The following is a 26,898-nucleotide window of genomic DNA, read 5'->3' on the forward strand; positions in this document are numbered from 1 at the left end:
AAATTGTTACAAAAATAAATTTGAATTAATTGAAATAAAGATAAAATTCTATTTATATAAAGAAAATGTATCTAAGAATAATTTTCTATTTCAATTAAATATAATATTTTCTCACTTTTAAGACATTTAGAAACTTTAAGATTTTAAAATGTAACTATAGAAAGAAAAATAACTGCGGAGAATAGGTCACTAATATTGAAATAAAGTACGCCAAAGAAAAACATAATTTCTCAGAATGTAATTTAGATTCCATCAGTATTATCTTCCCTTTGTATACATTTGGGACTATCATTTTCAAATTGTACTAAAAAAAAGTTCTTCTTACATAAATTTCTGGAGAAATTTAAATGTCAATAACGTTATAATAATAAGTGTTCATTTGCACAATTATTTATATTATTTATTAATTTAATATTATAAAAATATTATTATCTTTCAGCAAAATAAAAAAAAATGGATTTTACTTCTAACGAAGCAATAGAGGCCATACAGTTTTGGGATAGGACGGTGTAAGTTTTATAAATTATATATTTATAAATTTTCATAATAATAATAGTAATATAAATATATTATATGTTTAAATAAATAAATTATATATTACATATATATACATTTTTTTTATTCATAAATTCATGGAAAAACTTCATACAAGGTATAATAATAATATAATAATAATAAATATAATAATATATATAACATATAATACCATATATTATATATAGTAATAATGAATGAATGAATTTATAAATGAATTTATAAATAAAAATAATATTTTCAAAATAATATATATTTATATTCAGTCCATAACGTTGTTTCATGAAATGTTACATGGAAATTATTGGATTTATAGAATCCATAATTCCACGGAAAAACATGGGAAAAACAGAATGAATGAAATTCTTTTTAAATAATGATGCAGGGAAGAAAATTCAATGCGTAATATGGGGCACTGACCACATAAATGAAGTAGAGAGACATATTTCTCTACATAAGGCAAGCAAAAACATTTTTTATTATTCTTTGACTCTGTTAATTTTATTTTTTAACATTTAATAAAGTTAAAAAAAAAAAATTATTCAAAAAATAAAAATATCATTATGTAGTCAAATAAATATTGGTTGAATTAATCATTTCTTTACTTAATTTATTTCTATTTGTTTTATTGATTTCAAGAATTTCAAAATAATTTCTATATTTTATAGTTCCAACTACATTATTAGTTTTCAAAACTACATTTTGGTAAATAATAAAACTTTTTTAATAAAGTAGACATGGACTTATGGAATTATTTAACGTAGTTGATAAAAATTAAAATTTACGAAACAATTATTAGAGTATATAAAAGGAATGTTTCTTTAATATTTTCACAAATTGTTGTTCTATAGGAGAACAACAAATGTTTAAACTGCATACGATATAAAAATTTTAGTAAGTCACTTTGCTGCTTAGGTTTCTTTTCGCATAGCATGTTTGGCTAAATTAAGCCTAATCATTAAAGTAACTTACCTAAGTTTTTATATCGTAATGCACTAAAATATTATTTGTTTTGAAAAACAATTTCAGAAGTAGAGGTTGTGAAAATTTTTATTTTCAAAAATACTGTAATTTTAAAATTTCTATAAGTCAAACAAAACAGGATTTTAAAGTATCTTCCACATACTTTGGATGTTTAAACAAAATTTCCAACCCCTTTTTCTAAAATTATATTTTCTTTTGGAATTTTGACAAATGTTAGTATTTTATTTTTTAAAATAATTTTTTTGAGAATGTAAAATTTCTTTCAATAAAATATGTGAATTTGAGAGTATAGTTTGAATTGGTTTTTAAAGAATTTTTGACGTAATTTTTTCTGCTTACAAAAAATTTTTCAAAAAAAAATTTTCAATCACTTTTTTCAAAATTCATTTTTATTATTGAATTTTGACAAATTTTAGTGTTTTTAATTTACTTATAAATAATTTCAATAAAAATTAATATTTTTACAATGAAATATATAAATTTTAGAATTGGAGAAAAATGTGTTTGCGAGAAATTGAATTCAAAATTAGACGTTGCGCGCCCTGTTTCCGTTGGTCCACTTGAGAAATTTTATCTCAAAATCCTGATTGTATTTTGAAGTTCCTGTAATTTAATTTTTTCACTCTAATAATTACGCATTTTTAATCAAAACATTTTTTTGTGAATTTTAAAATTTTTATACAATATAATATTTCATTCACAATTTAAATTAAATTTTCAATCTTTTTTTTTTATGTTAAAGAACAATTTAGAAATTGCATTTTTGAATGAATTTCAATTTTAATACAATTTCAAATTATATCACATTTTTAAATTTTACTATATTTCAAATTCTTCAGCATTTAAAAATTGTTACCATTTCAATATTTTATTTCACTAAAAATTTTATATTCCGTACACTGAAAAAACTTGTTCTTAAATTGAGTAGCAAATTCATACTCAATTTGAAACGCATTAAAAATTAGTAAGGTATATGGCGCCACGTTCTATGTCATTTAACAAGACTATTTTTCAGTTGCAACAAAAATAAGTTCAAGTTCTTTCTGTGTATATTTTTATTTCACTTAACAATTTCATATAATTAAAAATGTATTTCGTTTTAACTACTACCATTAATATTAGAAAATATTTTTAAAAATTTTAGATTGTACATATTGATGGTGCATGCTCGCGAGTTCCAACAAAACCAGAATTCAATCATGGAAACGTTACGTTTGAATTACAAATTTTTCCAACCACAATCATTAATGACTTAGGAGTGCATCATGTGCCAGAGGACGAAGAAACCTCTAATATTCCTGATGTGGATATGGGTGATATTATCCATTTCGAAAATCAAGTTATAAGTAATTTATATTATTTATTATACTTTTTTAACTATGTATAAAAATGTACAAACGATCGTTCATAAATTACGTAAAATATTGGTGGTAGGAAAGGGATCTAACTATTTTTAACAATCCCCAACTGCAAAAGTTAACGCTAGTTTATATTACTAACGTTATTCTAACTTTAGTTCCAAAAAATTTCTTTGAAAAAATACTGCAGAAATTTTTTTGATACTAATATTAAATTAATATTAGTTAACGTTAGTAACGTTAATTTTTCAACTGCTTCAAGATATGAAAATGAAAATATTAATTTTGTACGCATTTTGTGTCCAATTTCTATGTATTCTTATTTGAGGCTAAGTTTTCTTTAAAGTAAATTTCAATTAACACCGGTTCAATATTTTTTCTATAAAAAAATTTGAAAATTATAGACAATATTCTTAAATATTTAATGACATAATTAGAAACTATACACGCGTTATTTTGGCTATTTTTTAATTAAATATAAAAAAATCTAAGAATATTTTAATAAACATAGTATGAAAACAAAGTATCAAATTTTAATTTTCTTATGAAATTGTTTTAAAGCATTTTCTAATATGTTCTTTAACTTTCAGAACTTTGTGCATACATCAAAAGCAAATTTGTATTCCAAACTTTTGGTATAAATCGCCAATTGGGTACATATGGTTGTGGGTCAGTAACAAATGGAAACTTTAAATTAGAAGTGAGAATAGCTTCATTTCGAAACACTTTAACTTGCCAAAAATGTGATGCTGTTCAATTAACCGGAAAAGTTCAAACACAAGGTATATTATTTCAATTTTCATAAATACTCGTTTTCTAATAAGGAATGTACACATAAAAACAAATTTCCAACCATCGATATTTAACTTCCGACAATGATTCTCTAGCATTGTTTAGACATTTATTTTTTAATATTAAAATTAAGAAAAAGGTATTTTTGAACACTTTCAAAATATTATTTTTGGAATAAAATTAAATTTTTTAAAATTCATGCGATTCATTATTTGAAAATAACTTAAAATTGAAATTTCCAAGAAATAGTTTCTAGTATTTCGAGGCTTTGATTTTCCTCAAAAATCCCATAAGAAAATAATACTTATTCATTACAAATTATCAATAACTATCATCATTATTAATTTTATTAATTCAATATTCCTAATTCATTTCTGTTGAAGTTTATTAATTCTTTTCTTTCTATAGGAGGAAGAATTTATCTTCAATTGGACTCAGAAAGTGATATTCAACCATTAGGTAGGGATCAACTTCCTCTAAAAGAAGTCATTGCAGGCTATCGAGAACTTAAGAGAGTCAACGAAGGACAATTGCATAGAGAAGATATCGAAACTTAATTTTACACATTGATTACCATAAATTATTCAAATTTAAGTTCTTAATTCAGTTAATTAATTCAAGTTGTTAGAGTATTATTTCATTTTGTTATATTTTTGTTAATCATGATTAGAATTTAGTTTTGTTTAATCGTAGTACTCAAAATTGGTTAAATTTACGTACTAACGATATATTAATTTAGAATTTGTTTTCTACCACAAATAGCTATAGTATATATACTAACTTAATATTACACACAAATGTGATTACCATAAAGTGCTCAAATTTAAGTTTCTTAATGATCAGTATTATTTGATTTTGTCATATTTTTGTTAATCATGATTAGAATTTAATTTTGTTTAATCGTAGTTCACAAAATTAGTTATATTTTCGTAATAACGATATATTAATTTAGAATTTATTTTCTACCACAAATAGCTATAGTATATATACTAACTTAATTTTACACACAAATATGACTACCATAAAGTGCTGAAATTTATGTTTTTTAATGATCACTATCATTTGATTTTGTGATATTTTTTGCTAGTGACATTGATAATTTGGTTTTGTTTAATCGTAGTACTTAAAAATTGTTAAATCTTCGTACTGTTAATATATAAATTTGGAATTTGTTTACTACTCTAAATATCTATAATATATATATATATATATATATATATATATATATGTACAAAGCATGATTTGGGGACCCATGTTTTTTCGTGTATATATAGGTTCCTGATGCCCTAAATAGCAAAAGCATTAAAAAATTATTGATATACACTCAAAATTAATAAGTTTAAATCGACAATAAAGTATGCAAAGCATATTTTGAGGACACAAAAATTGTGTATATCGCAATGTTCTCAAATCATGCGTTGTACATGTACGTCTTTTATATGTACAATGCATGTTTTGAGAACCAAATTATATACGCAACGCATGATTTAAGTACCAAAATATATAACCACCGCATGATTTGAGTACAATTTTAAGAAACCATCTGTCCTCAAAGTATGCGTTACATTAAAAGACATAAATTTGTAAATAGATAATGTCCTCAAATCATGCGTTGCACTTAGACGTCTTTCATATGTACAACGCATGATTTAAGTACAATTTTAAGAATCAATATGTCCTTAAAGTATGCGTTGCACTTAGACGTCTTTCATATTTACAACGCATGATTTAAGTACAATTTTAAGAATCAATATGTCCTTAAAGTATGCGTTACATTTGCGAATATAAAAATTTGAGAATAGATAATGTCCTCAAATCAAACGTTGCACTTATACGTCTTTCATATATACAACGCATGTTTTGAGGAACAAGTTATATAAATACTGCATAGTTTGAGGTCGAATTTATACACAAACCACATCATTTAAGCACCATTTTATCAATCAATATGTCCTTAAAGTATGCGTTAGATTTAAGAACATAAAAATTTGTGAATCGATAATGTCCTCAAATCATACGTTTTATTTGTACATCTTTCATATATTCAACGTATGTTTTGAGTATAAGTTATATAAACATTTAACAAGTAAATTTTAATTTTATTTACCAACGCATATTTAGAGCACCATTTTATCAATCAATATGTCCATAAAGTATGTGTTACATTTGAGGACATAAAAATCTGTTAATCGATAATGTCCTCAAATCATACGTTCTATTTGTACATCTTTCATATGTATAACGTATGTTTTGATTATAAGTTATATAAACATTTCATAAGTAAATTTCAACTTTATATACCAAACGCATATTTTGAGTACCATTTTATCAATCAATATGTCCATAAAGTATGTTACACTTGCGGACATAAAAATCTGTTAATCGATAATGCCCTCAAAACATACGTTGCTTTGTACATCTTTCATATGTACAATGTATGTTTTGATTATAAGTTATAAACATTTTATAAGTAAATTTCAATTTTATATACCAAACTCATATTTTGAGCACAATTTTATCAAACAATATGTCCTTAAAACGTTTTTAGAACGAACATGGTTTTTTGCCAACTGGGTGCACAATTTTAAGAAAGTTGTTTTAACATAATTCCAAAATCGTTTGCTGAGATAGGTAGGCTCCAGATAGATGTAAACACTCCTTTTTTATTTTTAGCTATAACGTTTTAAGTATAAAACTTATACAGGTTTTTACTATTTTTAAAACTGTTTTTTGGGGAAAAACTAAAAAATAGGGGTCAATTTTTTTCGATGGATTACTTGTATGCACAGTTTTAGAGAAATTGACTTCTAACGCTTTTATAAAGTTAGTTGTAAATATCCATGACAGGAAAAAATAATTTGCCCGAAAATCGAAGAAATTCTAAACGAATTTCATGTTAATTTTACATGAGAAAGTGATAGTAAATCTTGGTTTTAGTGCAATAGATATTTTCCAATACATAACGTCTTCAAGGCAATAGTTAAAACACAACTAAAACGTGTTCGCGTGCCGTGCAATGCAGCTCAGAAAATATTTCACCTATTTTCATGAAACTAACAAGAAATCTTCTTTAACTTACTGGCTTTTACATGACGAGCTACTTTTTTAAAAAAAATTTTAACAATTTTTTTGGTAGATTGTTTAAAAGAAATGTTTTTTTTTTAAATGGACCCGAATTTAAAAAAAAATTAATTTTCTCTTCGTCATGCAAAGCGTATTTGTGTAGTTTAAAGGTAAAAATTTCATTTCTTAATTTTGGTGGAGATTTGAGACCTGCAGACTGCATGGCGAAAAAACCAAAGATCCAACTTTAAACGCCTGTAACGCCGCCATTTTTCACTATTTTTATTTAAAAAATTTTTTACATAGCTTATATTAAACACTTTAAAGTATGCTTTATTTCAATTCAATAAACTTTACTACTCTTTTGTAAAAAAGATCTTCAAAATGTGCATTTATAAGGGTTTCCCTCTCAAGGGTTAATAAAGTAAATAGGGAGAAAGAAGATTTTTCCTTGGAGATTGATCTTGGCTTTACTGCACTTGACCAGTGACAATTAGTCACATCTGTATTCTGATAAAATCAAAAAAAACATTGATGGTACTCAAAGTATGCACTTAATGGTTGACTTATATAAATTGTTTATCTTCGGCTACTACTTTTAGTAACAAAAATTATGATAATCTTCTGACCATATTCAATTTACCCTGTTTAATTCCCTAATCAATCGCTAGTTAGTAAAATTCTAAAAAAAGCAAAAGAAACATTAATGGTACCCAAAGTATGCATTTACTTGTTGAATAAGCAAATTGTTTATAGACTGCTGCAACTTCCAGTAACAAAAATTCTAATAATCTTCTGACCATATTTATTTCACCAGGTTTAATTCATTAATCATTAGACAGTTACTAAAATACTAAAAGAAGCAAAAGAAAAATTGATGGTACCAAAAGTATGCATTTACTTATTGAATAATGCAAATTGTTTGTAGACTGCTACCATTTTCCATAAAGCAAATTTTCTGAACAACTTATATTCTTACTCATTACATCCTGTTAATTACATTAACAACCGATGGTAACAAAAATTCTGATAGAATAAAAATAAAAATATATGGTACTTAAAGTATGCATTTAATGGTTGACTTATATAAATTGTTTATATTCGTCTACTACTTTCAGTTACAAAAATTCTAATAATCTTCTGACTATAATCATTTTACCCTGACTAATGCCCTAATCAATCAAACGTTACTAAAATTCAGTTAAAATCAAAAGAAACATTGATGGTACTTAAAGTATGCATTTAAGGGTTGGACTTATATAAATTGTTAGATTCGGCCACTACTTTTAGTAACAAAAGTTCTAATAATCATCTGACCATATTCATTTTACCTGTTAAGTTCCGTAATTAATAGTTGTTAATTACATTAACAATCGCTAGATACTAAAATTCAGATAAAAGCAACAGAAACATTGATGGTACTCAAAGTTTGCATTTCATGGTTGACTTATATGAATTGTTAGATTCGGCTACTACTTTCAGTAACAAAAGTTCTAATAATCTTCAGACCATATTCATTTTACTTTGTATATTTCATTAATCAATTGATAGTTCGTAAAACTCTGATAGAAGCAAATGAGACATTGGTGGTACCCAAAGTATGTATTTATTTGTTGAATAAGCAAATTGTTTATAGACTGATACTATTTTCCATAAACCAAATTTTCTGAATAACTTCTATTCTAACTCATTACATCGTGTTAATTACAGGAACAATCGCTAGATACTAAAATTCAGATAAAAGCAAAAGAAACATTAATGGTACTGAAAGTAATCATTTAATGGTTGACTTACGTAAATTGTTTATATTCGTCTACTACTTTTAGCTACAAAAATTCTAAGAATTTTCTGACTATAATCATTTTACCCTGTTTAATGCCCTAATCAATCGCAAGTTACTAAAATTCTTATAGAAGCAAAAGAAACACTGTTGGTACCCAAAGTTTGAATTTACTTGTTGAATAAGCAAATTGTTTATAGACTGCTACAATTTTGAGTAACAAAAATTCTAATAATCTTCTAACCACATTCATTTTACCCTGTATAATTCCCTAATCAATTGCTAGTTACTAAAATTCTGATAGAAGCAAAAGAAACATTGATGGTACTTAAAGTATGCATTTAATGGTTAACTTGTATAAATTGTTTATATTCGGCTACTACTTTCAGTAACAAAAGTTCTAATAATCTTCTGACCATATTCATTTTACCTGTTAAATTCCCTAATTAATCGCTAGTTACTGTAATTCTGATAGAAGCAAAAGAGACATTGATGGTACTTAAAGTATGCATATAATGGCTGACTTATATAAATTGTTTTATTCGGCTACTACTTTCAGTAACATAAATTCTAATAATCTTCTGACCATATTCATTTTACCTATTTAATTCCCTAATCAATCGAAGGTTACTAAAATTCTGATAGAAGAAAAAGAAACATTTATGGTACCCAAAGTATGTATTTATTTGTTGAATAAGCAAATTGTTTATAGACTGCTACCACTTTCCATGAAACAAATTTTCTTAATACGTTATATTCCTTTTCGTTTTTACATACTGTTAATTAATTTAATAATCGCCAGTTACTAAAATTCTGATAGAAGCAAAAGAAACTTTGATGGTTCTCAAAGTATGCATTTAATGGTTGACTTATATAAATTATTAGATTCGGATACTACTGTTAGAAAGTTATATAATTTAAAAATTTCAGGAAGTATTCAGTGACTTCTGTAGTTATTTGTAAGAGTAAAGAATTATAGCATGGAGAAGTGAGAGAGGTCTTTGAGTAGAGATAACGACGACTCGGAACTGTCCGGAACGGCTTCCCTTTTTTCGATCCTTAATGGAAGTCGTGACAGACTGTTTTATATGTTTAATATTGGACAAGTATTTTAAATAATTTAATAAATTTGGTTTTTCTCTATTATGTACTAAACAGTGTTTTGTTGCGTTTTATTAATTAGTGCTTAGAATCCTGAACAATTGGCGACCGTGACCGGACATTCTTAAATTCGGGATTATTGATAAAGTGTACACACAAGTGAACTGTGAGTGAGTGAAAACTAAAAAATGGAAGCAGCAATGCGACAAAGGAAGAGTCTGGGTATGGCCTTTACGAAAACATACAATTCGTTTTCGGCCAAACTCAAAGGCACGTGCTCTCGAGATGACAATATGGTGGCATTTCAGTTGTTACAAACCAAGACGAAGGAGTTGGAAGCGGTGTACGCTATTTGCAACAAATTTCTCTTCGAATCAGAGGCCACTGAAGATGAAATCGCCAAAGAATTAGAAGATGTAGACGAATACACTGTGGCATTTCTGAATGCAAAAATGATGGCTGATGATTTACAGGAAGTACGAACTGAAAACATCCAATCCGTGTTATCAGACAACTTGCCCGGAGCAACTAAGGGGTCATTGAAGTTACCACAAATTGAGTTACCAAAATTTAAGTGTCATGTTAAAGAGTGGCTGTTGTTCTGGAGTATTTTCAAAAAGATCCACGAAGACAACTCAATTAGGCGTGAGGATAAATTTCAATATCTCATTCAAGCTACATCACCGGATTCGAGGGCACGTGAACTGGTTCGCAGTTTCCCCCCAACAGCTGACAACTATGATAAGGCGATAGCAAGTCTCAAGAGTCGATTCGGCCAAGACGATATTGTAGTTAAATATTATGTTCGTGAACTGTTGGGATTGGTTCTCCAAAATGAACTTAAAGGAGGTCCAAAGGCAACACTTTCTGCAAACTATGATAAATTGGAAGCATACATCCGTGCTCTAGACACTCTAAGAGTAACGACGGAGAAATGTGCGTCAATGTTATATCCGCTGGTTGAGTCTGCTCTCCCGGAAGAAATTCTACGTGCTTGGCAGCGCAATGGGCAGTATCGCACCATAGAAAATGAGGGGCATAATATGACAAGGGACAAGCTGACCAAATTATTAGAAATGTAAACAGGTATCGTGTATTTTTTGTAAGTCTGCTCATGAGAGTAAAGAATGTGAGGTTTCACGAAAAATGGATTTGAGTGAAAGAAAAGAATATGTTAAGAAAGAAGGTGCTTGTTTTGTTTGTCTGAGGCGAGGTCATTCCGCGAAATGGTGTCGGGTAAAAGTAAAATGTAATTGGTGTTCTAGACGTCACGAATTACTATTATGTCCAGGTTTATCATCTAAAGACAATTTAGTTTCAAAAGATGACAGTAAGCGAGAAGTTGAAAATGTTTTGGCCACAATTTGTGCTGCGCCTGAAGTGTATCTGCAAACTCTCCGTGTATTAGTGTATTCTGACTCGGGTGAAATGATAGTTAAAGAAATTATTCATACAGCCTCGCAACGTTCATACATTCGAGCAGATATAGTGAAAAAGTTGGGATACACACCTCACGCAGAGATTGAAGTGTCACATTCATTGTTTGGAGGGGTTACCTCAAAAGCAAAAAAGCATGATATATTTAAAATAAAAGTAAAAAATTTAGATAAAAAGTATGCATGTAATTTTTCTGTACTGAGTCAGGAAACAATTTGTGAGACAATACCATCCATAAAAAAAGAATCCTGGCTTAATGACTTACGTAAAGAAAACATTCATTTAACTGACGCGGGGTACCAAAGGTGTTCTATCGATGTACTCATTGGGGCTGATATTGCCGGAAAATTACACAGTGCAACAGCATTTTTATTTCTGAGACCGCATAGGGTGATTCTTATAGGTTTCTCGACGCTGAACACGAATCCGTAATTAGAATTGCTCCATCACCCTAGGTTTTCGAGAAATTTGACCTTGAAAATTTAAAAATACCGTTTTTAGGGTACTTTTTGATTTTTTATTACGGTACCAAAATTTTTTCTGAAGTTTTCATGATATGTATATGAAAGCTGATATCCTCCTTAACATTTTCCAAATTTGATCTTTAAAAAATATCTTTTTTGGATGAGTTATCCTCATTTGAAATTCGCGTTGCAACGTGAAACGGGATCACAGTGCAGGAGGCGTATAAAATAATCCAAAATCCAAATGTATTTTAAATGGCCTGTAACTTGTTACTCGGGGGTTTTCGGGGTCGCTGATTACGAATTCGATGTCCGTTTTTGAAAATTCAAAATGGCGGATCCAATATGGCGGACGACTTTTTTTGCTCACTAATTTTTGCGAAACTTTGATTTATTTGTTTTTATTTATATTTATATCTAACCCCAAAAACTCCTCAATAATCACTTACAGGCCATTTGGATCGAGTTTTGAAGAAGTCCTCTGCCATATTGGATCCGCCATTTTGAATTTTCAAAAACGGACCTCGAATTTTTAATCAGCTACCCCAAAAACCCCCGAGTAACAAGTTACAGGCCATTTCGATCGAGTTTAGAAAAAGTCGTCCGCCACATTGGATCCGCCATTTTGAATTTTCGAAAACTGACCTCAAATTCGTAATCAGCGACCCCGAAAACCTCCAAGTAACAAGTTTCAGACCATTTAAAATACATTTGAATTTTGGACCATTTTTTAATACGCCTCCTGCACTGTGATCCCGATTCACGTTGCAACGCGAATTTCGAATGAGGATAACTCATCCAAAAAAAAATATTTTTGAAAGATCAAAATTGGAAAATGTTAAGGAGGATATCAGCTTTCATATGCATATCATGAAAACCTCAGAAAAAATTTTGGTACCGTAATAAAAAATCAAAAAGTACCCTAAAAACGGCATTTTTTCAATTTTCAAGGTCAAATTTCTCGAAAACCTAGGGTGATGGAGCAATTCTGATTACGGATTCGTGTTCAGCGTCGAAAAACCTATAAGAATCACCCCATGCGGTCTCAGAAATAAAAAAAATGAAAATCTGTTGTCGGAGACAGTTAATATGTTAACGACGCTACTTGGTCAAGAGGCGAATCCATCCGAGTTATGGCGATTAGACATACTCGGTATTACAGATCCTATTGAAAACGAATGTGAAACGAAGCGTAACGAAAACGTACGGAAATTTATAGTGAGCACATCTAAGTTTACTCCTGCACGGTGTGCCTTAACCAGACTCAACCCAAAAGTCTTTGCTCAGTAAAAATTCTTTTTTCTCGTGAAAGTATATGGAAAATAGAAACTTTTCTCACAAAAATCAAAATAATCTGTGGAGCCGTTTTTAAGAACGGTCCCATTGAATATTTTCGCCATTAAAAGTACATTTTTTTTAATGAAAATAGCGAAAAGAAGTTTATTATTGTATTACAGTATCAGACGTGGATCCAGGGGGCACATATACATGCCCCCCCAAAAACATAGTGGGTAGTTTTGGGGTTAAAACCTCCACCCCCGTGAAATTTTGAATTTCTTTAACAAATCTAAGCAAACATAAAATCTTTTCTAAAACTTTTTTTTTCTTACGCCCTTGAAACAAACAAATGAACTTATAATAATTTTTTTTGACAACTTCTCTGTTTGTCAAATTTATTTTCCCAACGAAATAATAATCGTTTTGTATACGAGTGTGAATTAAGAAAATATTATAGGACTAAAATTTTAGTGTTTCCGTTAATGGAAACATCTCTTTTATCTTGCAAAAGCATAATAAATTCACTTTTAAACGACTTTCATCTCACTGTAAAAAGTCATAAGGGAATTTTCCTGAATTTTTTTTCACTATCACTGATAGAGATTTTAATCTACAAAATCGTTGGTAATAGCAGTTCTTATAATGCGGCAAAAATACAGAATCTAAAATGAAAAACATAGAATTTTGTAATTTTCCCATTCTAAATAATTATCAAATCTCCGATGATTTTAACACTTTCAATGTAGGTAATAATAGTACTAACTTTTAATGTAGCAAAAAAACTAATGACTGAGACATTACAGCAGATGGGAAAATTCTTATTGCCGAACGTAAACTTACCGTGTTTAAAATAGCAATTATCTGGAAGGTGGGAATTTTCTTTTTACCAAATCAAGGAATATTGATATTTTTAATATGGTACAATCATTTGTTTAACCCATATCGGACAGCTGTTCCACTAGTCAAACACTACAATTCCAGTCGCACTTACAAATGTAAGTGGCATAATTATTGTAATTGTTTATTAATTTTTGTTCTTTAAAAATTTGAAAGTAAACTACTTGTCGATGTTAAAAATGTAGTTGCATAATAATGTACGATATTCTAATATTTTATTTGCAATGTAAAAAATAGTGTTTGACTAGTCGAACAGTTTGTTCGGTCCTATATGGGTTAAGTAAAAGTGATACATTAAAAGTGGGTTATAATCGCTCCCTCTTTCAAACAGTTAAAATTCTTTAATACTTTATACAGTGCATGCGTAAACCCATGATCTTTAGACATTTTTAATATTTTCTTAATTCACACTCGCATACAATATGAACCCAAGAAGGGTTCTGATACCGGATCAGTATCGGACCGATGTCGGATTTCGACATACCAATGTCGTCTCGATCCTGATATTCGGTACTGTTTCGGTATCGAAAGGTGTTAGAATGTAAGATCGGACCGATACTATTTTCCTACACTGTTACAACATTGGAATTCGAGATTGGCCCGATACTGAAATTTAACCTCGATCCAATATTGGATTCCATCATTAAATTAAAAAAAATAATATAAAAAAAAATTTATTAAATTTATTAAGTTTAAATTAGTGTTACTTTTTAATTTCTGTAGATTCCACATACATGATTTTTTTCCCTGCCTTAAACGCAATTGAACGCACAACTCGCATATTTTAAAAAATCCTAACCGACGCCGAGATTCTAAGACCCTAACTTAACGCTAAACGCATATTACGAACCTAACGCACTAACCGCAGAGCCATCGAGGCCTTGATAGTTATTATTGTAACTATCAATTATATTATAATTGATAATTATTATAAGTTCATTTGTTTGTTTCAGGGGTGTAAGAAAAAAAAAGTTTCAGAAAAGATTTTATGTTTGCTTAGATTTGTCAAAGAAATTCAAAATTTCACGGGGGTGGAGGTTTTAACCCCTAAACTACCCACTATGTTTTTTTGGGGGGGGCATGTATATGTGCCCCCTGGATCCACGTCTGATACTGTAATACAATAATAAACTTCTTTTCGATTTTTGTGAGAAAAGTTTCTATTTTCCATATACTTTCACGAGAAAAAAGACTTTTTACTGAGCAAAGACTTTTGGGTTGAGTCTGGTTAAGGCACACCGTGCCTAAGGGGCGGTACCAAGTTAGATTACCGTGGAAGGAGAATTATATATACCAACGAATTTGTACATCGCACGTCAACGTTTAGTAAAGACTGTAAAGAAATTGAATAATCCAGGTTTACTTCGTGCTTATAGCGAAGTTTTTGAAACGTGGTTAGCAGAAAACATAATTGAGAAAATTTCCGAAAAAGATGTTTCCCATATAGGCCATTACCTTTCACACCTACCTGTCATAAAAATGAACAGTACAACAAAAATTAGACCGGTATTTGACACATCAGCTAAGAAAAAAGGGCATCCATCATTAAATGATTGTTTAGAAAAAGGTCCCTATCTAATGGAACTTGTCCCGTCCGCGTTAAATAGATTTCGAGAGAGAAAAGTGGGCGTTATCTCAGATATAAAAGGCGCGTTTTTGCAAGTTGAAGTTAATGAGTCTGACAGAGATCACTTGTGTTTTCTGTGGGAAGTAGATGGAAAAATCGTTGTGTTCTGTCATTGCCGCGTAGTGTTTGGTCTATCCAGTAGTCCTTTTTTGTTATCAGCGGTTATTGCGTTACTACTGGATCGATCTCTGCAAAAAGTGCAATCTGGCGATGAATTTTAAGGACGCAAAAATCAGTTAAAAAATTGAAAGATTCATTATACGTCGATAACTGCGTAACAAGCGTAGATTCTTTAGAAGAATTGCAAGTTTTTAGGAAAGAAGCCACTGCTGTCATGGCTGCGGGTGGGTTTGAATTGCGTGGATGGGAAAATTCAGGAGAAATTTCGGAAAATAAAGTAGCACTTGTTTTAGGAATTTTTTGGAATAAGAGTAAAGATACGATTTAAATTAATCCTGATGTGATGGATATGCCATTAACAAAAGAGATTGAAATCAGTCGAGAAATTGGGGAAGGAAGTTTGTCCTTTCACGCTTTCGGAGATGCTAGCAAACTAGCTTATGCTGCAGTTGTATTCGCGCGTATTGTTACTGAAAATTCAATAGGAGTTCAATTGTTGGGCGCTAAGTCTAATAAGCATAAGTCGAATAGCACCTGAAAAATCCTCAATACCTCGTCTATAGTTAATGGCGGCATCAATAACTGCTAGGCTCGTGAATTCAATCGCAAAATCTTTGACTCGTCCTATCGAAAAGATCAATTTTTAGTCCGATTGCACCACTGTTTTGGCTTATCTGAAGCGAGATACGCAGTGGGGAACATTCGTACAAAATCGATTTAAAGAAATTAGAACCTTGAGCGACGTCAATGATTGGAAATACGTACCGAGTAGTATGAACCCTGTTGATTTGCCATCACGCGGGTGTTCTCCTTCCCAGTTACGAGATTCCAAGTGGTGGGAGGGGCCAGGTTGGTTGCGCGAGAGCAAAATTAACTGGCCTTCCGGGGAGAATAGTGTTAATGAGGGGGAGATCTGTAGTGAAATCAAGAAAAGCGCTATAGTGAATACGATAGCCACGAAAGAGTTGGATTTAAAAGCGAGTACATTGTTTTCCTCCTTTACAATGCTCGTGAGATTTATTGCCTGGATGCGTAGATTTTTACGAAATCGAAGAGCAATTTTAGAACAATGGCGAGAAAATAAAGAAATCTCACAAATACCACATACGTTGGTTGAAGCAAAAAATCTTTTCGAGAAATTAAAGAAGCAGAAAGAAATTTGCTTAAACATTTGCAAAAAGTCATGTTTGATAGACCGGGTAAAGACAAATTGTCGTCATTCAGGACTTTGAGAAATGATGAAGGCCTAATCATTCTCAAAACCGGAATAGTTAATCGCGACGATTCTAATTTGTTCTTATGTTCGATAGTTTTAGATAGACATGACATTGTAAATTTATTAATTCGAGACACACGAAAGATGTGGTCATATGGAGACACAAGTTGTAATGAATACCTTGAGGGAAAAATTCTGGATAATCTCGCTGCGACAAATCATAACTATTACGTCTAGTTGCGTCGTATCTCAACAGCAAAAAGTCAAGCGCGTTGAATGTGAATCCCCTCCCCTTCCAACAAATCGAGTCTGCCACGCGGTAGCGTTTGAGTCAACAGGGATAGATTTTGAGGGACCAGTTTTTATAAAAGGTGGAAAAAGGGCTGGATTTGTATTTTCCCGTGCGCCGTGTACCGAGCGGTTCATTTGGAACTTGCATCTTCCCTATCAACAGAAGAATTCATAGAATGTCTTCGACGATTTATCGCAAGATGGGGGAGGCCTCAAAATATATATAGTGACAATGGAACGAATTTTTGTGGAAAAGCTAACGCGTTGAAAACTATAAAGTGGGAGAAAATTTGTAGATATATTTCAGCGCTGGAAATCGAATGGCATTTTAATCCGACAGCAGCTCCTTGGTGGGGAGGTTGGTGGGGGTTATGAAAACCATATTGAAAAAGGTTCTGGGCAGAGCTTGTCTCTTTTATGAAAGCTTAACGACTGCCCTGTGCGATGCAAAAGCAATCATAAATTGGCGACCCTTAACTTACGTTTCGGACGATGCGAACGATTTAAAAACACTCAGTCCGTCGATGTTTTTACAAGAAACGCGAGAAATAGGAGTTCCAGATTTAGATGTGCTCTCTAAAGAAAAATTAAATAAAAAATTGAGACACCGACAACAGACTTTGAAAGATCTGAGAGAACGTTTTCGAGTCGAGTATTTGAGTCAGCTGTTGTTACGAGGCGGTAAGAAAGAGACGCGAAAAATCAAAACAGGAGATGTTGTTTTTGATTGGTAGCGATAACCAGAAAAGGATGGATTGGCCTCTCGGGCGAATTGATGAAATTATCGAGGGTCGTGACGGACAAGTTAGAGTTTGTTTAATTAAAACAAAAAATGGGTTATTCAAACGACCAGTACAGAGAATTTACTCGTTAGAATTATCTGCGACCGATGAATTTGTCAGGGATTTAAACGAATGCGTGCCGTTGATCGAGCGAATGGACAACTTATTGGAAGCAAAAGAAAATTCCAATAAGAGCATTGAGAGTGTTAATTTAAATGATGATCATTCTGGTTTAGATAAAATTGTAACGACGAAAAGCGGACGAATTAGTAAAAAACCAGAAAGATTAAAGTATTAGTTAAAATTGTGCGTATGCGTAATTTATTGTAAAGGAAAAGAAAAATGTGAATGAATTTTTAAATTGTGATTTTATTTAACTTGATTGAAAAATTGTTTATAGACTGCTACTATTTTCCGTAAAGCAAATTTTCTGAATAACTTATATTCTTACTCATTACATCCTGTTAATTACATTAACAACCGATGGTAAGAAAATTTCTAATAGAATTTAAAAAAAAATTGATGGTACTTAAAGTACACTACCGTCCGAAATTGTGCGAACTCTGCTTTTTCAACAACTATAAAATTGTTCAAATCTTCAAAAATATTAAAACTAACATTTTTTCCTCTTTATTTTATTAAAGCTAATAAAATTCTGAAAGAAATGACACCTTGACAAAGAGAATATGTTAATTTTTCAATTAGATATCTAAGAAAAACCCAATTTTCAATGTTTTTACTATTTTTTTTATTTCTCTGGCAAAAATTAATATTTTTAAACGTTCTTAGGCTCATTGAAATCGTATTTTGTTATGCAATTCAAATTATATAAAACAATTCATGTACACATTCTTCCCTAGCGTATGCAAACCGTGAAAGTTGGCTCATAAAATGTCAAAAAATTGTGATTAATATTTATATGACAAAAAATGATCAGTAAAATGTATAAATCTTAAATTTATTTACATAAATCAGAGAAGTTTAGAATGATATATTTACTTGATTTTAAAACATTATATTTTATTGTATAATTAAATTTAAATTTATTGACATTTTATGAGCCAACTTTCACGGTTTGCATACGCTAGGGAAGAATGTGTACATGAATTGTTTTATATAATTTGAATTGCATAACAAAATACGATTTCAATGAGCCTAAGAACGTTTAAAAATATTAATTTTTGCCAGAGAAATAAAAAAAATAGTAAAAACATTGAAAATTGGGTTTTTCTTAGATATCTAATTGAAAAATTAACATATTCTCTTTGTCAAGGTGTCATTTCTTTTAGAATTTTATTAGCTTTAATAAAATAAAGAGGAAAAAATGTTAGTTTTAATATTTTTGAAGATTTGAACAATTTTATAGTTGTTGAAAAAGCAGAGTTCGCACAATTTCGGACGGTAGTGTATGCATTTAATGGATGACTTATATATATTGTTTATATTCGGCTACTACTTTTAGTAACAAAAGTTCTAATAATCTTCTGACTATAATCATTTTACCCTGACTAATGCCCTAATCAATCAAAAGTTACTAAAATTCAGTTAAAATCAAAAGAAACATTGATGGTACTTAAAGTATGCATTTAAGGGTTGACTTATATAAATTGTTAGATTCGGCCACTACTTTTAGTAACAAAAGTTCTAATAATCATTTGACCATCTTCATTTTACCTGTTAAGTTCCGTAATTAATAGTTGTTAATTACATTAACAATCGCCTGATTATAAAATTCAGATAAAAGCAAAAGAAACATTGATGGTACTCAAAGTATGCATTTAATGGTTGACTTATAAAAATTGTTTATATTCGGTTACTACTTTTAGTAACAAAAATTCTAATATTCTTCTGACCATAATCATTTTACCCTGTTAAATTCCCTAATCAATCACTAGTTACCAAAATTCTGATAGAAGGAAATGATACATGATGGTACTCAAAGTATGCATTTAATTGTTGATATATGTAAATTGTTTATATACGGTTACTACTTTCAGTTACAGAAATTCTAATAATTTTCTTATCATATTCATTTCACCCTGTTTAATATTCTAATCAATAGCCAGTTACTGAAATTCTGACAGAAGGAAAACAAACATTGATGGTACCCAAAGTATGCATGTACGTTTTGAATAGGCAAATTGTTTATAGACTGCTACCACTTTCCATAATACAAATTTTCTTGATACGTTAAATTCATTTCACCCTCTTTAAAACCCTAATCAATAGCCAGTTACTGAAATTCTGGCAGAAGCAAAAGAAACATTGATGGTACCTAAGTATGCATTTAATTGTTGACATATATAAATTGTTTATATTCGGCTACTTCATCTAGTAACAAAAATTCTAATAATCTTCTGACCAAAATCATTTTACCTTGTTAAATTCCCTAATCAATCCCTAGTTTCTAAAACTCTGATAGAAGCAAAAGAAACATTGATGGTAACAAAATTATGCATTTACTTCTTGAATTAGCAAATTGTTTATAGACGGCTACCACTTTCTATAAGACAAAATTTTCTTACTACGTTATATTCCTTTTTATTTTTACATACTGTTAATTAATTGAATATTCCCTAGTTACCAAAATTCTGATAGAAGGAAATAAAACATTATGGTACTCAAAGTATGCATTTAATGGTTGACTTATAAAAATTGTTTATATTCAGCTACTACTTTTAGTAACAAAAATTCTAATATTCTTCTGACCATAATCATTTTCCCCTGTTAAAATCCCTAATCAATCGCTAGTGACTAAAATTCTGATAGAAGCAAAAGTAACATTGATGGTACACAAAGTATGCATTTACTTCTTAAATATGCAAACTGTTAATAGACTGTTACACTTTCCATGAAACAAATTTTCTTAATACGTTAAATTCATTTTACCCTGTTTAAAACCCTAATCAATTGCCAGTTACTAAAATTCTGACAGAAGCAAAAGAAACATTGATGGTACTCAAAGTATGCACTTAATTGTTCACATATGTAAATTGTTTATATACGGTTACTACTTTCAGTTACAGATATTCTAATAATTTTCTTATCATATTCATTTCAACCTATTTAATATTCTAAACAATAGCCAGTTACTGAAATTCTGACAGAAGGAATAGAAACATTGATGGTATAATCGCTAGTTACCACAATTCTGATAGCAGGAAATGATACATGATGGTACCCAAAGTATAAATTTACTTGTTAAATAACCGAATTGTTTATAGAATGCTACCACTTTCCATGAGAAATTTTTTTTAATACGTTATAATCCTTCTCATTATTACTTACTGTTAATTAATTTAATAATCGCTAGTTACCACAATTCTGATAGAGGGAAATGAATCATTATGGTACTCAAAGTATGCATTTAATGGTTGACTTATAAAAATTGTTTAAATTCGGTTACTACTTTCAGTAACAGAAATTCTAATAATTTTCTTACTATACTCATTTCACCCTGTTTAATACCCAAATCAATCGCTACTTAATAAAATTCTGATAGAAGCAAAAGAACCATTGATTGTACCCAAAGTATGCATTTAATTGTTGACATATATAAATTGTTTATATTCGGCTACTACTTCTAGTAACAAAAATTCTAATAATCTTCTGACCAAAATCATTTTACCCTGTTAAATTCCCTAATCATTCGCTAGTTAATAAAATTCTGATAGAAGCAAAAGAAACATTGATGGTACCCAAAGTATGCATTTACATGTTAAATAAACAAATTGTTTATAGAATGCTACCACTTTCCATGAGAAAAATTTTTTTAATACGTTATAATCCTTCTCATTATTACTTACTGTTAATTAATTTAATAATCGCTAGTTACCACAATTCTGATAGAAGGAAATGAAACATTATGGTACTCAAAGTATGCATTTAATGGTTGACTTATAAAAATTGTTTATATTCGGTTACTACTTTCAGTAACAGAAATTCTAATAATCTTCTGACAATAATCATTTTACCCTGTTAAATTCCCTAATCAATCGCTAGTTAATAAAATTCTGATAGAAGCAAAAGAAACATTGATGGTACTCAGAGTATGCACTTAATTGTTGACATTCGTAAATTGTTTATAGACTGTTACCACTTTCCATGAAACAAATTTTCTTAATACGTTAAATTTATTTCACCCTGTTTAAAACCCTAATCAATTGCCAGTTACTGAAATTCTGACAGAAGCAAAGGAAACATTGATGGTACTCAAAATATGCACTTAATTGTTCACATATGTAAATTGTTTATATACGGCTACTACTTCTAGTAACGAAAATTCTAATATTCTTCTGACCTTAATCATTTTACCTTGTTAAATTCCCTAATCAATAGCCAGTTACTGAAATTCTGTCAGAAGGAAAAGAAACATTGATGGTACCCAAAGTATGCATTTACTTGTTAAATAAGCAAATTGTTTATAGAATGCTAAAACTTTCCATGAGAAAATTTTTTTTAATACGTTATAATCCTTCTCATTATTACTTACTGTTAATTAATTTAATAATCGCTAGTTACCACAATTCTGATAGAAGGAAATGATACATGATGGTACTCAAAGTATGAATTTAATGGTTGACTTATAAAAATTGTTTATATTCGGTTACTACTTTCAGTAACAGAAATTCTAATAATTTTCCTATCATATTCATTTCACCCTGTTTAATACCCTAATCAATCGCTGGATACTGAAATTCTGACAGAAGCAAAAGAAACATTGATGGTACCTAAAGTATGCATTTAATTGTTAATTTATATAAATTGTTTATATTCAGCTACTACTTTTAGTAACAAAAATTCTAATATTCTTCTGACCATAATCATTTTCCCCCGTTAAATTCCCTAATCAATCGCTAGTTAATAAAATTCTGACAGAAGCAAAAGAAACATTGATGGTACTCAAAGTATGCACTTAATTGTTGACATATGTAAATTGTTTATATACGGCTACTACTTCTAGTAACAAAAATTCTAATAATCTTCTGACCAAAATCATTTTACCTTGTTAAATTCCCTAATCAATAGCCAGTTACTGAAATTCTGTCAGAAGGAAAAGAAACATTGATGGTACCGAAAGTATGCATTTACTTCTTGAATAAGCAAATTGTTTATAGACTGCTACCACTTTCCATAAAACAAATATTCTTAATAGGTTAAATTCATTTTACCCTGTTTGAAACCCAAATCAATAGCCGTTTACTAAAATTCTCACAGAAGCAAAAGAAACATTGATGGTACCCAAAGTATAAATTTACTTGTTAAATAACCGAATTGTTTATAGACTGCTACCACTTTCCATGAAACAAATTTTCTTAATACGTTATAATCCTTCTCTTTATTAGTTACTGTTAATTAATTTAATAATCGATAGTTACCACAATTCTGATAGAAGGAAATGAAACATTATGGTACTCAAAGTATGCATTTACTTCTTAAATATGCAAACTGTTAATAGACTGTTACCACTTTCCATGAAACAAATTTTCTTAATACGTTAAATTCATTTCACCCTGTTTAAAACTCTAATCAATTGCAAGTTACTGAAATTCTGACAGAAGCAAAAGAAACATTCATGGTACTCAAAGTATGCACTTAATTGTTGACATATGTAAATTGTTTAAATACGGTTACTACTTTCAGTTACAGATATTCTAATAATTTTCTTATCATATTCATTTCACCCTATTTAATATTCTAAACAATAGCCAGTTACTGAAATTCTGACAGAAGGAAAAGAAACATTGATGGTACCCAAAGTATGCATTTATTTGTTAAATAAGCAAATTGTTTATAAAATGCTACCTCTTTCCATGAGAAAATTTTTTTAATACGTTATAATCCTTCTCATTAATACTTACTGTTAATTAATTTAATAATCGCTAGTTACCACAATTCTGATGGAAGGAAGTGATACATGACGGTACCCAAAGTATGCATTTTATTGTTGACTTATAAAAATTGTTTATTTTCGGTTACTACTTTCTGTAACAAAAATGCTAATAATTTTCTTACTATACTCATTTCACCCTGTTTAATACCTAAATCAATCGCTGGTTAATAAAATTCTGATAGAAGCAAAAGAACCATTGATGGTACCCAAAGTATGCATTTAATTGTTGTCTTATATAAATTGTTTATATTCAGCTACTACTTTTAGTTACAAAAATTCTAATCATCTTCTGACAATAATCATTTTACCCTGTTAAATTCCCTAATCAATCGCTAGTTACTAAAATTCTGATAGAAGCAAAAGAAACATTGATGGTTCCCTAAGTATGCATTTACTTCTTAAATATGCAAATTGTTAATAGACTGTTACCACTTTCCATGAAACAAATTTTCTTAATACGTTAAACTCATTTCACCCTGTTTAAAACCCTAATCAATTGCCAGTTACTGAAATTCTGACAGAAGCAAAAGAAACATTGATGGTACCCAAAGTATGCATTTACTTGTTGATTAAACAAATTGTTTATAGACTGCTACCACTTTCCATGAGAAAATTTTTTTAATACGTTATAATCCTTCTCATTATTACTTACTGTTAATTAATTTAATAATCGCTAGTTACCACAATTCTGATAGAAGGAAATGATACATGATGGTACCTAAAGTATGCATTTTATTGTTGACTTATAAAAATTGTTTATTTTCGGTTACTACTTTCAGTAACTGAAATTCTAATATTCTTCTGACCATAATCATTTTCCCCTGTTAAATTCCCTAATCAATCGCTAGTTATTAAAAATCTGATAGAAGGAAATGATACATGATGGTACCCAAAGTATGCATTTTATTGTTGACTTATAAAAATTGTTTATTTTCGGTTACTACTTTCAGTAACAAAAATTCTAATAATTTTCTTACTATACTCATTTTACCCTGTTTAATACCCAAATCAATCGCTAGTTAAGAAAATTCTGATAGAAGCAAAAGAACCATTGATGGTACCCAAAGTATGCATTTAATTGTTGACATATATAAATTGTTTATATTCGGCTACTACTTCTAGTAACAAAAATTCTAATAATCTTCTGACCAAAATCATTTTACCCTGTTAAATTCCCTAATCATTCGCTAGTTAATAAAATTCTAATAGAAGCAAAAGAAACATTGATGGTACCCAAAGTATGTATTTACATGTTAAATAAACAAATTGTTTATAGAATGCTACCACTTTCCATGAGAAAAATTTTTTTAATACGTTATAATCCTTCTCATTATTACTTACTGTTAATTAATTTAATAATCGCTAGTTATCACAATTCTGATAGAAGGAAATGAAACATTATGGTACTCAAAGTATGCATTTAATGGTTGACTTAAAAAAATTGTTTATATTCGGTTACTACTTTCAGTAACAGAAATTTTAATAATTTTCCTATGATATTCATTTCACCCTGTTTAATACCCTAATCAATGGCTAGATACTGAAATAGAAACATAGATGGTACCTAAAGTATGCATTTAATTGTTGACTTATATAAATTGTTTATATTCAGCTACTACTGTTAGTAACAAAAATTCTAATAATCTTCTGACCATAATCATTTTACCCTGTTTAAAACCCTAATCAATTGCCAGTTACTGAAATTCTGTCAGAAGCAAAAGAAAAATTGATGGTACCCAAAGTATGCATTTAATTGTTCACATATATAAATTGTTTATATTCAGCTACTACTTCTAGTAACAAAAATCCTAATAATCTTCTGACCAAAATCATTTTACCCTGCTCAATTCCCTAATCAATAGCCAGTTACTGAAATTCTGACAGAAGGAAAAGAAACATTGATGGTACCCAAAGTATGCATTTACTTCTTGAATAAGCAAATTGTTTATAGACTGCTACCACTTTCCATGAATCAAATTTTCTTAATACATTTAATTTATTTTACCCTATTTAAAAACCTAATCAATTGCCAGTTACTGAAATTCTGACAGAAGAAAAAGAAAAATTGATGGTACCCAAAGTATGCATTTAATTGTTGACATATATAAATTGTTTATATTCGGCTACTACTTCTAGTAACAAAAATTCTAATAATCTTCTGACCAAAATCATTTTACCCTGTTAAATTCTCTAATCAATAGCCAGTTACTGAAATTCTGACAGAAGGAAAAGAAACATTGATGGTACCCAAAGTATGCATTTAATTGTTGACATATATAAATTGTTTATATTCGCCTACTACTTCTAGTAACAAAAATTCTAATAATCTTCTGACTAAAATCATTTTACCCTGCTAAATTCCCTAATCAATAGCCAGTTACTGAAATTCTGACAGAAGGAAAAGAAACATTGATGGTACCCAAAGTATGCATTTACTTCTTGAATTAGCAAATTGTTTATAGACTGCTACCACTTTCCATGAAACAAATTTTCTTAATACGTTAAATTCATTTCACCCTGTTTAAAACCCTAATCAATTGCCAGTTACTTAAATTCTGACAGAAGCAAATGAAAAATTGATGGTACCCAAAGTATGCATTTAATTGTTGACTTATATAAATTGTTTATATTCGGCTACTACTTTCCATGAAACAAAATTTCATAATACGTTATAATCCTTCTCATTATTACTTACTGTTAATTAATTTAATAATCGCCAGTTACTGAAATTCTGACAGAAGGAAAAGAAACATTGATGGTACCCAAAGTATGTATTTACTTCTTGAATATGCAAATTGTTTATAGACTGTTACCACTTTCCATGAAACAAATTTTTTTAATACGTTAAATTCAATTCACCCTGATTAAAACCCTAATCAATTGCCAGTTACTGAAATTCTGACAGAAGCAAAAGAAAAATTGATGGTACCCAAAGTATGCATTTACTTGTTGACATATATAAATTGTTTATATTCGGCTACTACTTCTAGTAACAAAAATTCTAATAATTCTCTGACCAAAATCATTTTACCCTGTTAAATTTCCTAATCAATAGCCAGTTACTGAAATTCTGACAGAAGGAAAAGAAACATTGATGGTACCCAAAGTATGCAATTACTTCTTAAATATGCAAATTGAGTAGCTGCCTGCAATAACTCGCCGAGCGCTTGGCCGATCGCTCTAACGCCAGTCAAACGTTCAAAAACGTGAAAAAAATGAAAAATCAAAATGTTGATTTTTGAAAAGTGCAATCTTGTAGGACATAAGATGGCGCATCTTTT

The 26,898-nt window shown here is 29.7% G+C and overlaps 2 protein-coding genes across 2 annotated transcripts; both read left to right on the forward strand.

The window, feature by feature from the left end:
- Window positions 1-437: 437 nt before the first annotated feature.
- On the forward strand, window positions 438-4,447 carry LOC127281032 (uncharacterized). The gene is made up of 4 exons (XM_051304516.1): window positions 438-509; window positions 2,663-2,864; window positions 3,467-3,658; window positions 4,077-4,447. The coding sequence occupies exons 2-4, from the start codon at window positions 2,828-2,830 to the stop codon at window positions 4,223-4,225; spliced, it is 378 nt and encodes a 125-aa protein (XP_051160473.1). The 5' UTR covers window positions 438-509; window positions 2,663-2,827; the 3' UTR covers window positions 4,226-4,447.
- Window positions 4,448-9,800: 5,353 nt separating this feature from the next.
- On the forward strand, window positions 9,801-10,694 carry LOC127281031 (uncharacterized). The gene has a single exon (XM_051304515.1). It carries the CDS (start codon window positions 9,801-9,803, stop codon window positions 10,692-10,694), a length of 894 nt encoding a protein of 297 aa, XP_051160472.1.
- The last annotated feature ends 16,204 nt before the right edge of the window (window positions 10,695-26,898 follow it).

This window comes from Leptopilina boulardi, unplaced genomic scaffold (genome assembly GCF_019393585.1).
Source record: "Leptopilina boulardi isolate dan_hultmark-lab unplaced genomic scaffold, ZJU_Lbou_2.1 LbouV2_261, whole genome shotgun sequence".
NCBI classification, from domain to species: Eukaryota; Metazoa; Arthropoda; class Insecta; order Hymenoptera; family Figitidae; genus Leptopilina; species Leptopilina boulardi.